The sequence below is a fragment of the Salvelinus namaycush genome, chromosome 14 (assembly GCF_016432855.1).
Source record: "Salvelinus namaycush isolate Seneca chromosome 14, SaNama_1.0, whole genome shotgun sequence".
NCBI lineage: Eukaryota > Metazoa > Chordata > Actinopteri > Salmoniformes > Salmonidae > Salvelinus > Salvelinus namaycush.
The window spans coordinates 27,837,521-27,856,569 of record NC_052320.1 but is presented as its reverse complement, the minus strand read 5'-3'; the positions used below and the strand labels follow the sequence as shown (position 1 = coordinate 27,856,569).

General features: G+C 42.7%; 2 protein-coding genes across 5 annotated transcripts in view; both read right to left on the bottom strand.

Moving 5' to 3' along the window:
* The window catches only part of LOC120059355 (brefeldin A-inhibited guanine nucleotide-exchange protein 2-like), a 35,945-nt gene extending 31,864 nt beyond the window's left edge, over nucleotides 1-4,081 (bottom strand). The window contains exon 1 of one of the 3 annotated variants that reach the window (XM_039008353.1): nucleotides 3,802-4,081. In XM_039008353.1, coding sequence (XP_038864281.1) covers nucleotides 3,802-3,955 — 154 coding nt within the window. In that variant the 5' untranslated portion in view covers nucleotides 3,956-4,081. The remainder of the gene's footprint in view (nucleotides 1-3,801) is intronic. The other 2 variants (XM_039008352.1, XM_039008351.1) reach the window with 2 other exon arrangements.
* Nucleotides 4,082-4,621: 540 nt separating this feature from the next.
* Nucleotides 4,622-19,049, bottom strand: part of LOC120059354 (partitioning defective 6 homolog beta-like) — a 36,770-nt gene continuing 22,342 nt past the window's right edge. For both annotated transcript variants that reach the window (XM_039008349.1, XM_039008350.1), the window contains exon 3: nucleotides 4,622-8,485. In XM_039008349.1, coding sequence (XP_038864277.1) covers nucleotides 7,605-8,485 — 881 coding nt within the window. In that variant the 3' untranslated portion in view covers nucleotides 4,622-7,604. The remainder of the gene's footprint in view (nucleotides 8,486-19,049) is intronic.

Below are 19,049 nucleotides of genomic sequence, written 5' to 3'. Positions count from 1 at the left end.
TATCTTAATTATTGTCCAGTCATATGGTCAAGTGCTGCAAAGAAAAACCTAATTAAGCTGCAGCTGGTCCAGAACAGAGTGGCACATCTTGCTCTTCATTGTAATCAGAGGGCTAATATTAATACTATGCATGCCAGTAGCGTTGCAAAAGTCCAGGAACTATCAATAAATTCACTGGTTTTCCAGAAATCCTGGTTAGAGAATTACGGATTTCCTGCTTATTCTGGGAAATCTCCAACTGGGACTTCGGGAAAACAAGGAATTTATTGAAAGTTCCCAGAATTTTGCCACCTTACATGCCAGTCTCTCTTGGCTGAGAGTTGAGAAAAGACTGACTGCGTCACTTCTTGTAACAATGTGTTATAAATTCCAAATTGTTTGCATAGTCAATTTATACACAGCACTGACACACACACACACATACCCCACCAGACAGGCCACCAAGGGAACCACCACCCCACCAACCTCTCATGCCACCCCACAGTTTGCGACCACACTGCAGTAGAGCACAGTACAGTAAAGAAAAGTAGTATAGTTCAGTAGATTCTGTACAATACAGCACACGAGTAGAGTAGAATGTAATATACTCTACTGGACTGTACTCAACTTTTCTAGACTGTACTGTGATGTGCAAACTTGTGAAACATTGAAGTCTATGAATGATACAGATCTTGTTTGTGGGCGGAGCTTATTAGAATAATAGCCAGAGTGTAGAATAATACCCAAACATGTAAAGGAAGATATTACATTGTTCTACCTTTGTGTACCAGTTCAGGATACATCACCATGAAGAGAATGACATTCATAAGAATGCATTTCTATATAGTACAGATCAAGGATCCATGATGACATTCTGTTACCGGATTTTGATCCACTTCTGTTACTGTAGTTCAATAACTAAAATAGATCATATCGTAGCTGACACCACATTCTTTCTGCAGACATATTTGAATCTTAATTCGGAGTAGATAATTAACAGAGTTTTTGGAGAATGTGGTCACATAAAAAACAGAATGAGATTTTACTGTCATTCTGTTACCAAACTTTCCACCTGCACTGTTCCTCAAGTAAATGTGTTTTAGTAAAATGTTCAGTGGCAATTGTAACAAAGTAGACTTCAGCATGATTTGTTAAACTTTTCAATTAATGGTTTTTGGTTGGCATACATTGAAAAAAGAGGGTCCCAGCGTCACTCTGTTACGGTGGAATTTCCCCCAGCTAACTTGCCTACATGTTCTGAAATACATTTTAACTTTTAGAAAGATAAGCTTGAAATAGGCATGGTATAATTGACTCAACAACCAAAACACGTACCTGTTTAGGTTTCCTAACTAACCAGAAAAATCTACAGTTCTTTCTGGTTGTTTTTGTCAAAGTTAGCGAGCCAACTCATTGATCCTGCTTTGTACTATACCCCTCAGAAGTGTCTCCTCTGTGACTCAAATAATTTCAGTAGCATAGAAATGACAGTATCAACCTACCCATTTATACAGTTACATTAGAAAAAACAAATCAAACGGACTTCAAACAATTGATATTATGGTGTTAGGCGAACTGAAATTAAAGTAGGCCTACACTCCCACCACCGCAAAACCCATAAACCTCCAGCTAATGACCAGACACAATCGTATCCCCTTGACATTGATCTGTCCAAAGTTGTGACACAAGGGTCTGTGCTCATAACAGCTCTGTCGAAACAGGCCTAACTGCACCACTCAATGTCACAATTTTGCTTATGTATTAGGCCTAAGCATTAGCATACAAGGCCAGATGTGATCAAGGGCTGTATCACACACATTCAGATGACCAACTGCTGCTATACCCAAGGACTCCACATACTGATATTCTTGGCAACTGCTGACACACAAAGTTGTTCTCAAGGCAAGGCATGCCTAACAGCAGAACAGGGAGCATAGACTATGGACTGAGGAAATAGCAACATTTCCGTTGTTACTATGGACAATGAAGTTGTATTGTACATCTGAACACTGCTTAATCAGAAAGGGGAGAAAAAGATGCCCTGAATCTGGCTCATCTGGGATCCATAAACATTCCATTATCTGTGGGAGCCATAAACATTCCATTATCTGTGGGAGCCATAAACATTCCATTATCTGTGGAAGCAGCATTATAATTATTGCACCACTGGACACCTCCAGTCGCTCATCTCATCTCCCCTTTAAAATATAATCAGGATATACAACTTGTGCAATAGTCTAAATGTCACAACCTAGGACACATTACAGCGCAGTAAAGTGCAAATGAACCATAGTGCCAGACAGTGTCTGTTGGAAGTGGAACCCCCCCCCCCCCTAGGACATTTAGCCTAATTGCGCAATGGCATGTGTGTGCATACACAAACTAGGGAGAACCACAGTCCATTGGCCACTCAGTTTGTGAAAAAGAGTGGCTAATATTTGTCAGAGGAGGATAAGGATTCATTGTGGCATTCTCATTATAACATGTTATCAGATTAACAATGCTCATTATAACAAAGAACTTGGGCAATGAAGTGTAGCGGTGATAGGCAGGCAGGTTCTCCCACCACCACTCCAAACCAGGATGAACGCAACATCTATGCCAACGAGAAGTATGCAATGAATAGACTAGAGCCTAAGTAAACTGTTTAGTGTACAGTGTGCCAAATATGATAGTCCATGAATGGGCTGGGTAATGTAAATATGGAGAGATTCACTTAAAGGGAGCAAAGTCAACATTTACCCACCTGATGAATCTGGAGCTAATTCAGTATGGGGTTACCTGTCTGTGACAATGTGTCGCCTGGAATCTAAGTGGTGAATAGGAAACCATTGCTTGTCTACCTGCCATGAATCATAAATAATGTACAGTGCAGGACCGGGTCAAAGCGCAAACTTGTTTGGCTCTTATTTCCATCTCAAAATAAGTGAGGGAGAGACTGGACAATAGGCTTCAAAGTTCCCGGAAGTATGCCATCACTGAACTGGAATTTCTGGTAGCTTAAAACATCTAGCTAGAAATTCTTCTAGATTAGACCAATGATGGGTTTACACACATCACTGGGTTAGACCCTGCTCAAGAATCTCGTGTTTTTTTTGGACAACAGCAACTATGCCGTGCTGAACTAGCAGTAAAAATGAACATTCAACTACATTAAAATACACACGTATATTCATTAACAGTAAAAATGTACAGCAGCCATGTCTCCAACATGTTTACCATTTAGCAGTATTGATCTCTACAAAAAAAACACAGCACAAGAGTAATGCGTGGGAGTGTAAAACTATCCCTCCACTGCTCAGTGGAAAATAATAGACGTCAGAATATCCTGATTGAAGTAAATTGCCAGCTGACTGAAGGTGACAGTGCTACGTACTGTACAATGATTGGTCCAATGGCTAGGTAGCAAGCTAACTCGTTAGCCAACTAGCTAGGTAGCTAGCTGTCAAAGTTGACATGGATTATATTGCAATCTGAAGACATAGCATATGACTGAATATAATAGCCTAGTGTTCACATGCAGTCAGATCTATGACAAGGCTCCACGATCATTAACTAGTTTTCAAAGACTGGAAGCATTGAACATTATCCTGCGTTGTGTTGGTAGCTATCTAGCCACCAATCTGGCTAATCGAACTAGCTAGCAAGCTTGCTACCTTGACAGGAGGCCATTGAACGTCTTAGCTAACTCGCTAACAAACAAAATTAACTAGTTAGCACGGAAGGGCGTTAGGTAGCTAACGTTAGGTAGCTAAAATATTACGTTGAAGAAATAACACTAAGGATGCAACGTCCACCAATAAAAAAATTAAACTCACGCACCAAGAGCCACTTGGCATGCTTTACGCAGCTGGCTGTGCTGGCTCCGCTTCAACTCCTTATCCGACAGGATTTTTTCCAGCGCCCTAGACAGAAACATGCTCTTGGTTTTTGTGCTTTCCGTCTGCTGTTGTTGTTGAGCAAGACGTTGTTGCATCTTTTGATATAACTGCTGCTCTCTCAGGCCGGCATCTCTGGCCTGACCCTGCGTAGATGCAGGCGAGAGAAATGCTAACGAAACCAGGCTATCGGTGTGTCTATCCACCGACTTTGTTGGGGCTGCTACCTCAGCACTGAGTCGCCATGTTGTTTACACGTCACGTCACGTGATTCTAAACTGATTTTATTTGACGCTTTGGCCCCCTCCACTGGATCGAATGATCCCTTCAGTTTCCCAACAAAACCTTATATACGTCATGCTGATAAGGGTTTTATACATATTTCTTACAGATAATATTTTAGCCCCGACGTGACTCGTTAGTCATACATTGATTTGGATTCCTCTGAAAGCAGCAGTGTGGCCCTAAAATATCTGGCGTTATCTAGTTAGGTAAAAAAAAAAATGGTCTTGTTTTATAGAAACATGATGGAAAGGGAAAGGCTGATACCTCGTCCGTTGTACAACTGAATGCATTACCAGCATCTTTGCTACTATGTTTCAACTGTGCCCAAGCCAATGGTCCCAAGTCTGGAACATGACAAGATATGATGGGAGCACTTGAACATGACCCTCAGCATTTTGTTACTTTTGGTTCTTGAAATATTTACATTATTTAAAATGCTGGTTTTTGTAATAATAAAGAAAAGAAACAAAACATAGTCAATGATTGCTACATTAGTTTATTTTTCCAGCTCATGGAATCAACAATTATACATGTGCATCTATATTCATACATTTTACTACTTTAAAACATTTTCATTAAATGTGATAAAAATGTACATCATATAGCATTGATAAGAAAATACTGAAAATGTTCAGTACAAATCTATACCTTAGGATTTATCTAGCAAGCAAAAATCCTTGCTCATTATCTTAAAAAAAAAAAAAAACTGACACAAAACAAAATAATTCCGAAGCCTGTTTAGTGTATTCTCTGAAATACAGGGTCTCTCCAAGAATAAAGGAATTCACAGTATGAGGGTGAAAAAACTGTCATAGTGAGTTATAATCTACCCCCCTATAAACTGCTTGTACAGAAAAACAATTGAATCAAACTACTTTTAAAAGGACAAGAAGTACCTACCAGGAATAAATGAGATCATGAACTTCAACCATGAATTAACATAGTGGATCAGTTACACAAATGAAAACATATGACTTTTCATTGCTATGCTGAAACATGATTACAAAATAAATAGCTGTGGTTACAATCCCAATGCCCGGTGTAGTTAAAACAAAAATAAATTAAACAGATTTCTAAAATTCAGCCTTTCAAAATGTCACTCGTCATGCTTTGAATGTTACAGAACTGTTTGGAATGAGACAAAGCAAATCTCAACTCTTCAGCACCGTGTGTACCATAACAGAGAATGGAGTAGTACCTCACAGTGTCAATGAGTCAGTATGATAGGGAGTGGAAGTTCAGTTCACTTAACCTACTCTGAGCAGATGTTTGATCACAGATCCAGTGTTTATGATTCTCATTAGGTATTTCTGCAGGTAAGACAGACTGCAGTCCAGCTCGGTAGAGAGGGTTAGAGGGGAGTAAGGCAACTGTTCCCAGTACATTTTGTTTCCCCAAGCAAAAGCCAAAATCAATATGAGAAATGATGCACATCAGTGCCCCATCTGCTCTCAAAGGAGTATGTTAGCTTCTATTACTGTTTACATGTTGAGTACAGCCTTAGTGTTAATTCCCAAATATACTTCACAACAGCTCAATGGCAACTAATCACACCGAGAATAAAACTACAATCTATTGGAATGAAGACGTTCTGCGGTACTCGCCTGATCAGTTTCACGTTAAGCATTTGTAGTTTGGTGCATAGCCGCGGGAAGTAGCTTGCGGGCAGGGGTGCTGCAATTTTTTTTCTTCGCTGGGGGGTGCTGCAGCACCTTCAGCACCCCTACTTCCCACAGCTATGGTTTGGTGAGAAACTGTCTAATGTTTTGGGCAAGTCTGTTGGATCTATGCTACCGGCATTCTAAATCACCTTGCTGGTGTTGACCTTCCTGAACAACCACAGGTACAGACAGACATCAGGTGACAGACATGTGACAAGGAACAGGTGAGAATACGCACTCCCTCAACTGATCCAAGTTATACAATGTGTAGCGCTAGACGAACTCCACCTTACTCAAACACAAGGTGCAAACACAGAGACTGGGTCGGTATGTGTGAGAGTGTCAAAATAGTAACTTCTTCCTGCCGACTTGGTTCTTCAACAGTCCCATCCCTCCTCTCTTGGGGCATTAGTGTCCTAGCTCTAAGTTATGTAACATCAGTCACAGTCCAGTTATTCATGTGCAATCTATACCAGTATTACATTCTTTGAAATCGGGACAAATACTGTATATAAAGTGAGGGCACTGTTCAAACACGAATGATTCCGGCCACATCGAAGTGAACTTAGATGGAAAACTGTAAGAAAGCCCACCCTATCGGTTACATGTACTTCCGCCCATACAAAACATGGACAGATGAAAAAAGAGAGAGAACATGAGGAACATACTGAGATGAGTGAAGAGTCATGGTCAGAGAAATCAGAGAATCACATATACAATCACATACTGTCACGCTTTATAGACAAAGTGGGGAAATAGCCCTTGTCATGAGGAAAGAAAAGTTCAATGAAAAATAAAAACAAGAAAGATGGATCTTCCTCACCCACACAACAACATCCTGGATTATTGACCGACGACAGTAATGTAGAGATATGGTCCTTACCCATGGGTCCTTAGAATTCCAATATGGTATGTTGCAGTACACTTATTTTCCACTAAATAAAAATCATACAGTCAATTATTTGATTGAAATAAAACAGAAAAAAAACAGCATTAAACCGTAGAGATTTTCAAAAGTCCAGTTGCTTCGCATAATTGCTTCTAGTTGGTTTTTAATGATTATCAACATTAAAAGCTTGGGGGGGAAAAAAAGACAGGAATAGTGGTTAACCCTGTTCGGATCCACACAAAGAAGCCCATAATTAGTTTTTTCTCAGACTAAAATTAGAGTATTATTGCAGACCTCTGCGCTTTGTTGGTTACTATGGTAACAGGTAGGATGGAAGCCATTTAGTTCCCACATGCTGTAATCACCTAGGGGAGGGGTTGTTGTCATTTGCAAAGTGACCAGGCAAAAGCAGATTGTCAAATGTGCTCAAGACACAGTCTCCTCTATCTAACAAGCCAGGGTAGAATAGCTAGGGAGAGGTCAGAGCATACATATGTGCATTCATTTGCCCACACCTTTCATTAAAATCAGTCCTTTCGTACAGTTCACACTACAAAAAACAAAAAAACACAACTGAGAATACCATCTCATTCCTGCCCTCAAGAGGAAGAATATAGAAACGGTCTCCCAAAATAGAAACAAATGCTTTTTGTGGTTTTGAATCAGGAGTTTCCCCTTCCACACAAACACCATGTGTAATTAATGTGTCTGTCAGTCACAGTGTAGGGAGGGCTGTGGTGATACTATGGCACGCATGCGTAGGTCTTGGCGTTTGTGTTCTTTGTGTATGCATGAAGGTATCTGAATGTATGTGCAAGACTATGTTTTTGCATATAAGAGCGAGAGTAAAACTATTTAAGTATGAATGTGTGTGTGCCGTAATTATTGTGCAAGTATGAAGGGTGTATGTGTCTACAGAGTGATGAGTGTGCCGTCCTCCTCAAGGCTCCTTCCTTCTAGGCCCCTGTCGGGCGTGCTGACCGTGCTCAGTGAACCGGTGCTGGAGGCCAGGGCTCCGTTGGCTGTGGAGCGGAGGTTCAGGTGGGGCTCGTAGCGGGGCAGGGAGGGCATGCTGCAGCTGGCCGAGGCTGCCCGTGGGATGGGCACGGCCTCCCCGTCTGCCTCTATCACCAGGTCCTCATCATCCTCATCACTCTCTAGCTCCTCTGGGTGGAAGTTCTGGATGATGTGTGCCGGGGTCGTCGCTATGGCAGCACCCGGGGTGAAATAGCCGTAGAAACTGGCGCCGCTGTCGGAAGAGCGACCCGAACTCCCGGAAGCCGCCCCACCCCCTCCGCCACTGCTCCGTATGATGTTGTTGCGCTGGTTGGCTGGCTTCACCGTCACAATGAGGTTGTGGCTGTTGGCGATCATCATGTCAGTCACCTGGTCCAGAGACTTGCCTTGCACCTCGATGCCGTTGACCTCAAGCACCTCGTCGTTGACGGCCAGCAGGCCAGTGCTCTCAGCCAGGCCCCCAGGCACCATGCGGGAGATGAAGATCCCAGGAACCTTCTCCAGGCCCTGGGGTGTGACCCGGACGCTGGAGCCGTCGCGGATGTAGAAACCCAATGGTTTCTCCTGGCCGTGCTTGTAGAGGCGCACCCGGCGGTGTGTCTCAGGGAGGATGTCCACGTCGATGATGGAGGAGACAGGCCTGAAGTCCCTGGGCAGGCTAATGATCACAGGGGGCTTCTTTCGGTTGGCATCAGGCCGCAGCAACACGGCAGCTAGGACAGTCTTCTTAGGACGGGTCAGAGAGTCCGTACCAAACGCAGAGTAGTCTGCTTCCTCTGCAAAAAGAGGGGAAAACAATCTGTATTAGAACCAACCACATCAATATCACATCAGTGCAGACGGGATCCAATATCATCCCATAAATGCTTACTGACAATCATTATCATGGTGGAACTATAATTCATTACTGACATTCTACTGCAGACTTTACTGTAGTTATGCAAAAGCGATTGTGTTGCTCTAAACCCGAGGCTTCCCTTAGCTTAGAGCCACTCCCTCCTTTCACTAGACTTGTTTCAGTGCTTTCCTCTGCCCTCCCTTCCCTGGTATTATTCCTCATGTGGAGTGAATGGAAGCGTAGACTCCGGTCTCTATTTCATGAAAGGGCTTTCTGAATTCCTCACAGGCTTACTCATGGCGACCGTGCTGCTGTGGGACATACCTGAGCATGGCTCAGAGCAGGGACAGGGCTCTATACTAGATCAAAGGTCTGGGAGGACAGAGAACCAGGCAATGGCTCTCTAATGGTTAACGACCAGCACACAGATGCTGAACATTATCATAAACATTAACTCCCTCCTGTGTTGTGTGCCCCAGTCATTCTCTTTATCTATCGTCTTTTCTCTCTTCCGCTGGCTATATATACACACAGTACTAGTCAAAAGTTGACACACCTACTCATTCAAGGGTTTTTCTTTATTGTAACTATTTTCTACATTGTAGAATAATAGCGAAGACATCACAACTATGAAATAACACATATGGAATCACGTAGGTTGTAGATAAGGATTACAGAACTCAGATTCTGACAGGTACTCCCTCCTCCCCTCCCCATATCAACAAGAAAAACAATGGATCAATTGTACAGAGAAGCAGTATCCCATTTCAATTCCCATGAGACATACATTTATTACCAGGATGAATAACTGCAAAACAAATTATAGGTTTACATATTCACAAAAACTGGGTGTTGAGTTAAAATACATGAACACACACAATAATCCAGACTCAATGTTTTTGAAGCGTCCAGCTAATACGCTACATGACCAAAAGTATGTGGACACCTGCTCGTTGAACATCTCATTCCAAAATCATCCGTATTATTTTTGGGTCCCCCCTTCGCTGCTACTGTATAAGAGCAGATATGTTCCAATGTTCAAGAGTGGAGCACTCTTCTGGGAAGGCTTTCCAATAGATGTTGGAACATATCTGCGGGGACTTGCTTCCATTCAGCCACAAGAGCGTTAGTGAGGTCGGGCACTGTTGTTGGGCGATTAGGCCTGGCTCGCAGTCGCCGTTCCAATTCATTCCAACGGTTGAGGTCAGGGCTCTGTGCAGGCCAGTCATGTTCTTCCACACTGATCTCGACAAACCATTTCTGTTTGGACACCGCTTTGTGCACGGGGGCATTGTCATGCTGAAACAGGAAAGGGCCATCCCCAGACTGTTGCCACAAAGTTGGAAGCACAGAATCGTATAGAATGTCATTGTACGCTGTAGTATTAAGAGTTCCCCTTGACTTGAACTAAGGGGCCTAGCCCGAACCATGAAAAACAGCCACAGACCATTACTGCTCCTCCACCAAACTTTACAGTTGGCACTATGCATTTGGGCAGGTAGCGTTCTCCTGGCATCCGCCAAACCCAGATTAGTCTGTCGGACTGCCAGACGGTGAAGCGTGATTCATCACTCCAGAGAACGCGTATCCACTGCTCCAGAGTCCAATGGCGGCAAGCTGTACAACCCTAGCTGACGCTTGGCATTACGCATGGTGATCTTAGGCTTGTGTGTGGCTGCTCGGCCATTGAAACCCATTTCATGAAGCTTCCGACGAACAGTGATTGTGCTTACGTTACTTCCAGAGGCAGTTTAGAACTTGGTAGTGAGTGTTGCAACAGAGGACTGCTGCGCATTCGGCTGTCCCATTCTGTGAGCTTGTGTAGCCTACTACTTCATGGCTAAGCCATTGTTGCTCCTAGAAGTTTCCACTTCAACATAATAACACTTACAGTTGACTGGGGCAGCTCTAGCAGGGTGAAAATTTGACGAATTTACTTATTGGAAAGCAAGCATCCTACGACGGTGCCATGTTGAAAGTCACTGAACTCTTCAGTAAGGCCATTCCACTGCACATTTTTGTCTATGGATACTACATGGCTGTGTGCTCGATTTTATACACCTGTCAGCAAAGGGTGTGGCTGAAATAGCCAAATCCAGTAATTTGAAGGGGTGTCCACATACACTATATATACAGAAGTATGTGTGATGTTCACACAGAGGTATGTTTACATCTACACACAGTAGGGCATTTCTAAAGGACAGGCACGCACAGGTCTGGCAGACTGGTCCCTACAGTGCAGTCAAGCATACCAGTGAATGTCTACATTTTTCTCGTCTTTCACACAGTCCCCCCAAATATCAAAGGGAAAGTCTAAGAATGAGGTTATAGTCAAGGATATAGTGTAGAATAGGAGGCCCATGAGGGCCACTCATACATCCTCAAAGACAAGCTGTTCTATAAGTCGCAAAAACAGCCATGCACACCAACTGCCGTATAACAGCCCACACAACAAACCAGAGCTTACCCTTGCTTACACACAAACACAAACACTGACACCCCCCCCCATTTGTTTTGTACACTGCTGCTACTCGCTGTTTATCATCTATGCAAAGTCACTTCATCCTTACTTTAGTTTATTTGGTAAATATGTTCTTAACTCTTTCATGAACTGCACTGTTGGTTAAGGGCTTGTAAGTTAGCATTTCACAGTAAGGTACACACTTGTTGTATTCGGCGTATGTGGCAAATAAAGTTAGATTTGATGGCTCCATCCCTTGAGTGTTTCTGACTCTAATGATCCTCTCTGTGACAACTGATGCCAGTGAAAACCAATCCCTTCTCATATCTCATTAAAGCAGCAAGCACGGCTTTCAGTCTAATTAGACTACACACAAACATGACTTTTACACACACACACCCCTAATCGAAGAGTTGACCCCTCCTAAATTCTCTCTCCAACCCGCCACCGCTGTTTTCCTATGGTCGATAAAGCAAGCGGGTGTAAATAGTCAATACTATGGCGCTAAAGCCACATGGACCCAGACTAATCATCTGTGACGCTCTTGGTGAGAGTCCCTTTGGGGGTCCCCCACTGTCATATGTCCCAGCACATTTCCCTAGGGCCGGGCCGCCGGGGTCACCGTCACACTCAGTGTCTTGAGTCAGTTTATGAGTTATCCTCATTATGTACAATGGTTGGAAGTCTGCAGACTAATAATTAAGTAAACAATAAAAATAACACCAGCAGTGTAGATATGAGTTCACCTTTATGCTCCTTAAATATGTGACTCAAACTTCAGGAATGCAATATAGTGAGCATAGTTCCTTCAGGAAGAATTCATACCTTGACTTATTCCACATTTTGTTGTGTTACAGCCTGAATTCAAAATGGACTCAATTGTCTTTTTTCACCCATCTATCTACACACAATATCCCATAATGACAAAGTGAAAACATGTTTAGAAGTGTAGGCAAATTTACTGAAAATGAAATACAAAAATCTAATTTACATACAATACCAGTCAAAAGTTAGGACACCTACTCATTCAAGGGTTTTTCATTTTTTTAAACTATTTTATACATTGTAAAATAATAGTGAAGACGTCACAACTATGAAATAACACATATGGAATCATGTAGTAACCAAAAAAAAGTGTTTAGGTTTGATATTTTTGAAAGTAGCCACCCTGCGCTCTGAAGCAGGTTTTCATCAAGGATCTCTGTACTTTGCTCTGTTCATCACCATAGGGATGGTATCAGGTTCTCTTGGCATTCAGGCCAAAGAGTTCAATCTTGGTTTCATCAGACCAGAAAATCTTGTTTCTCATGGTCTGAGAGTCTTTTGGTACCTTTTTGGCAAACTCCAAGCGGGCTGTCATGTGCCTTTTACTTAGGAGTGGCTTCCGACTGGCTACTCTACCATAAAGGCCTGCTTGGTGGAGTGCTGCAGAGATGGTTGTCCTTCTGGAAGGTTCTCCCATCTCCACAGAGGAACTCTAGAGCTCTCAGTGATCATTGGGTTCTTGGTCACCCACCTGACCAATGCCCTTCTCCCCCGATTGCTCAGTTTGGCCGGGCCGGCCAGCTCTAGGAAGAGCCTTGGTGTTTCCAAACTTCTTCCATTTAAGAATGATGGAGGCCACTGTGTTCTTGGGGACCTTCAATGCTGCAGAAATGTTTTGGTACCCATCCCCAGATCTGTGCATCGACACAATCCTGTCTCGGAGCTCTAGGGACAATTCCTTCAACCTCGTGGCTTGGTTTTTGCTCTGACATGCACTGTCAACTGTGGGACCTTATATAGACAGGTGTGTGCCTTTCCAAATCATTTGAATTCACACATTCACATCTCAAGGATGATCGATGGAAACAGGATGCACCGGAGCTCAATTTTGGTGTTTCATAGCAAATAGTCTAAATACTTAAGTAAATAAGGTACGTGTTTTTATTTGTAATACATTTGCATACATTACTAAAAACGTGTTTTTGCTACTATGTCATTATGGGGTATTGTGTGTTGATTGCTGAGGATATATATATATATTTTTTTTTTAAGTAACCCATTTTAGAATAAGGCTGTAATAGAATAAGGCACATAACAAAATGTGGAAAAAGTCAAGGGGTCAGAATACTTTCTGAAGGCACCGTAATATCTCATATTCAGGACAAAGAGTGAATTGCTTTTCCACATTCTTTGCATTATTACTTTAGTACCTTGTTGCAAACAGGATGCATGTTTAGGAATATTTTATATTCTCTATGGGCTTCCTTTTCGCTCTGTCAATTGTGGAGTAACTACAATGTTGATCCATCCTCAGTTCTCCTATCACAGCCATTCAATTCTGTAAGTGTTTTAAAGTCACCACCGGCCTCATGTTGAAATCGCTGAGCAGTTTCCTTCCTCTTTGGCAACAGAGTTAGAAAGGACAGCTGTATCTTTGTAGTGACTTGGTGAATTGATACACCATCCACTTCACCATGCACAAATGCACACTGTTTTTTTTTACCCATCTACCAATGGGTGCCCTTCTTTGCAGGGCATTGGAAAACCTCCCGGGTCTTTGTGGTTGAATCTGCGTTTACAATTCACTGCTCGACTGAGAGACCTTTGTATGTGATAACTGTATGTGTGGGATACAGAGATGAGGTAGTCATTCAAAAATCATGTTAAATACTAGTATTGCACACAAAGTGATTCCATGGAATTGATGTGACTTGTTAAGCACATTTTTTACTCCTGAACCTATTTAGACTTGCCATAACAAAGGGTTTGAACACTTGACTCAAGACATTTCAGCTTTTCATTTTAAATTAATTTGTAAACAATTCAAAAAACATAATTCCACTTTGACATTATGGGGTTTTGAGTGTAGATCAGTGACACAAAATCTACATTTAATCCATTTTAAATACAGGCTGTAACACAACAAAATGTGGAGAAAGTAAATGTGTGTGAATACTTAATGAAGGCTGTATGTTGGTAGTTTGAATGTTAAATGAATATTTAAATGAATATTTAACAACATTTCCAGGGAAAACAAAGACCTCTTTTAGCATCCATAGAAAGTAAATTTCAGCATAGCATCAACGTACAGTACCAGTCAAAAGGCACTGTATATGTGAGTTAATAATTAATCAAAACAATCAGTGGTAACTGTGTAGGAAGTAAATACAAACACTCAGGAGTTAGGTGAGGGTTGGGTACAAAGCTATTTGGTTTTATTTGTTTGTTTTTGAAGTCTGAATGCGAGTAATTTAGTGGAATCAATAGAGTTGTTAAACATTAGACCTGTGTAGGAGACATATTCAGGGTCAATTCAAATTTCAGTCATCAATTCTGGAAATAAACAGAAATAAAAATGTGATAATTGAAGAAAAAAATGGCACCCGTTTTCAAAAACTTGGAATGACTGCAACCCTGGCATACTGGATCAAATCCAATAGCTAGACCTTTTTCAGGGGTCTATACAGCTAAGCTATTCAAAATATGCTATGATTATTATGATTTCCCACACACCGTTTGAATAGAGTCATTGGAGAGAGAATGGCAAAAACAGGCCAAGATTAGAGTAACTGAGCAGTAGAGGGAGACATGACATTCAAACTCTCTCTCTTGCACACAAGTGTGTACTGTGAATGGAATGCGCTAATGCATCTCCAACCCCCACAGGTTCTGTTTAAAGTAGGGACTCTCCTCTCAGTTAAGGAGTTCCACCTCGAGTCACTACTTACTACAGCCTATTATACCCAAACAATAGTCACATAACTCACTCGATCGATCTTTGGGGTCAAGGCCCGTCTTAGGATAGAAGTGCCGATCTAGAATCAGTTTAGCCTTTTAGCTCATAATAAACAACATTATATGGACAGGTGGGACCTTGTCATAGACCAGCACTCCCACTGAGGCGCTTGATAAATACAGTGTTTAATCCCTATAAAAAGGTATCGTCATCAGCTCCTGGCCCTATTCATCATGGATAGTCAGTGAGATATTTTGTCTACATGATACCGAAGTTCTATCAACACATTGACTGTAGTACTCGCACTGCTAAAACACTCGACCAGTGCTACTCCAACTTCCGGGATGCCTACAAGACCCTCCCCCGCACTCCCTTCGGGAAATCAGATCACGACTCCATTTTGCTCCTCCCTTCCTATAGGCAGAAAATCAAACAGGAAGTACCCATGCTCAGGTCTATTCAACACTGGTCTGACCAATCGGAATCCATGCTTGCAGATGGTTTTGATCAGTGACTGAGTTCATCACGAACTGTAAAGCGGATGTTGTTCCCACTGTGACTATTAAAACCTACCCAAATCAGAAACCGTGGATAGATGTCAGCATTTGCGCAAAACTGAAAGTGCGAACCACCACATTTAACCATGGCAAGGTGACTGGGAATATGGTAAATACAAACAGTGTAGTTATTCCCTCCGTAAGGCAATCAAACAGGAAAAACGTCAGTACAAAGACAAAGTGAGGCAATTCAAAGGCTCAAACAAGACGTATGTGGCAGGGTCTACAGACAATCACGGATTACAAAGGGAAAACCAGCCACGTCGCAGACACAAATGTCTTGCTCCCGGACAAGATAAACACCTTCACCCGTTTTGAGGATAACACAGTGCCACCAACGCGACCTGCTCTCAAGGACTGTGGTCTTTCGTTCTCAGTGGCCGACGTGAATAAGACATTCAAAATGGGTTAGCCCTCGCAAGGCTGCCGGCCCAGACGGCATCCCTAGCCGCGTCCTCAGAGCATGCGCAGACCAGCTGGCTGGTGTGTTTACGGACATATTCAATCTCTCCCTATCCCAGTCTGATGTCTGCACTTGCTTCAAGATGTCCACCATTGTTCCTGTACCCAAGAAGGCAAAGGTAACTGAACTAAATGACTATCGCCCCGTAGCAGTCACTTCTTTCATCATGAAGTGCTTTGAGAGGCTAGTTACGGACCATATCACCTCTACCTTACCAGACACCCTAGACTCACTTCCATTTGCATACCACCCCAATAGATCCACAGACGATGCAATCGCCATCACACTGCCCTATCCCATCTGGACAAGAGGAATACCTATATAAGAATGCTGTTCATGGACTATAGCTCAGCATTCAACATCATACTACCCTCTAAGCTCGAGGCCCTGGGTCTGAACCCCGCCCTGTGCAACTGGGTCCTGGACTTCCTGACGGGCCACCCCCCCATTGGAGGAGGTAGGAAACAACACCTCCACTTCGCTGATCCTCAACACAGGGGTCCCCTCCTGTACTCCCTGTTCACCCAGACGACACAAGTTGTAGGCCTGATTACCAACAATTACAAGACAGCCTACAGGGAGGAGGTGAGGGCCCTGGCGGAGTGGTGACAGGAAAATAAACTCTCCCTCAACAAAACAAAGGACCTGATCGTGGACTTCAGGAAACAGCAGAGGGAGCACGCCCCTATCCACGTCGATGGGACCACAGTGGAGAAGTTCGCACTTCATCCTCAGGAGGCTGAAGAAATTCAGCTTGGCCCCTAAGACCCTCACAAACCTTTACAAATGCACAATTGAGAGCATCCCGTCAGGCTGTTTCACCGCCTGGCACGGCAACTGCACTGCCCGCAACCATAGGGCTCTCCAGAGGGTGGTGCGGTCTACCCAACACATCACCGGGGACACCTACAGCACCCTATGTCACAGGAAGGCCAAAAAGATCAAGGACATCAACCACCCGAGCCACTGCCTGTTCACCCCGCTACCATACAGAAGGCGAAGTCAGTACAGGTGCATCAAAGCTGGGACCGAGAGACTGAAAAACAGCTTCTATCTCAAGGCCATCAGACTGTTTAATAGCCATCACTAGCAAGCTACCACCCGGTTACTCAACCCTGCACCTTTAAGGCTACTGCCCTATGTATATAGACATGGAATCACTGGTCACTTTAATAACAGAACACTAGTCACTTTAAATCATTTTTACATACCGCTTTACTCACTCAATATGTATATACCTTATTCTATTCTACTGTATTTTAGTCAATGCCACTCCGACATTACTCATCCTAATATTTATATATTTCTTAATTATTTTACTTTATTTTACCATTATTTTACTTTAGATTTGTATGTATTGTTGGATATTACTGCACTGTTGGAGCTAAGAACACAATTTCGGTACACCCGCAATAACATCTGCTAAATATGTGTATGTGACCAATAAAATATGACTTTCCAAAAAGCTACAATATCTATATCTGGTGACATGATCCCTGGCGGAGCCTCCGGACATCCTGTCTGTTAGTCACAGACAGAGCAGAGGGCCATGTCAGTGTAATGTGACACCATGCTCAAGGTGACAATTTCCTTCACAGAGCAACAGGACTGTCAATCGCCTATGACCGTTAGAGTACTGTGAGTTAAAGATGAAAACACAATCAGTCATCTAAATACAGATATTGAATTGAGTTTAAATGTACATGTGAACTGAACATTTACAAAATTACATGACTAGGTGTTGAACTCTAGGGAACACTGTTTTGCATCTGTTCTGAATGTTTCTCAACAAGAACTGCTCTAGAAACAGACATATGTTGACGACAGGCCCTGATATCCCCAACATGGTGAGTACCATGGTGTTCCAGTCACAGAGCGATAAAACGGGGAGGGAGTGCGTGAGGGGGTGACTGAGGGAGGGGGTGAGTGCAGGAGAGGATAATGAATGATCATTAAAGAATGGGGGGGAAGGGTGAGGGGCGAAAAAAGAATCCTGTAGTGTTTCTATTCTGGGTTCAGTGAACTTGCCTGGTTACCCAGACTCCAAATGCTACGCCCACAAACGTTAGTTTCTTCTCCGCAATGAGCCTGGATCCGAATACCTCCCCGACCCTTGACCGAAGGCGAACACATTCGGGGGCCGTCTGATTGGTCCAGAAACAGATGGGTTGGGCCAGAGGCAGAACACACGTGGGTAAATCGGCAGTTTGAAAATGTGTTATTGGCTTGATACTCTGATTGGTTACAGACGATCCAATCACTGATGACTTGTTTTGTACAACAGCCCTCGTCACCAGACTACTTCAATGATGGCAGTCTCAGACGAAAGTATGTAGCGAACGACAGAGCAGCAGAAGAATTTGGTGCGAGTCCTCAGGCTAGCAGTTAACATACCTCCCTGGCACAGCCGAGATAAAAAGAGCCGTGTGATAAGAGACTTGAGAGAAGGAATAGGAGAGAACAGCAGTGGAGAGCATGAGAGAGAGGGGGGAGGATAAGGAGAAAAGCATTGGGAAGAATGAGGGGGAGAGAGCAATAGGGGTAAAGCCAGGCCTTTCGTAAAGGGAAGTGGGGAGCAGAGACTAGTGTGTAGGTGTAACATTTAACGGTAGATGGGAAAAGAGACGGGACAGATGTAGATGTAGAAGGGAGGTTTGGAAAAAAATAAAACCCTGACTAAGCTGCATTGCTATCATTGTCATACAATAACTAGGGGTTGTGCCGACATGGCCATACCATCACATGTACAGCTGATTCTCAAGATCTTGCACACTAATGAGAAGCAATTGAGCCCACACTACTACACTGTCTGAGCCAAGGACTACATGCTATCTGGTAAGTTTTGATTACAATACTGGGTGGGGTGAATATATGTTATATGACATACATGATTTTTTGTTAACTAGTAAATACAGCAAAGTGTGTTTAAATAATTTCTAACTTCTTAATTTCTGCTAGTTTGTTTTTGCTACCATGTGGGTTTTAGCTTGCTTGAGACTGCTAACAGTGTTAATTCACCTGTTTCCATACATGTTTCAATTTAAAACATTTATCTTACAAAGGAGTTGTTTAATCTACCTGCTTATCTATTTACAGTTGAAGTCAGAAGTTTGCATACATCTTAGCCAAATACATTTAAACTCAGTTTCACGATTCCTGACATTTAATCCTAGTAAAGATTCCCTGTCTTAGGTCAGTTAGGATCACCACTTTATTTTAAGAATGTGAAATGTCAGAATAGCTTTTATTTCTTTCATCACATTCCCAGTGGGTCAGAAGTTTACATACACTCAATTAGTA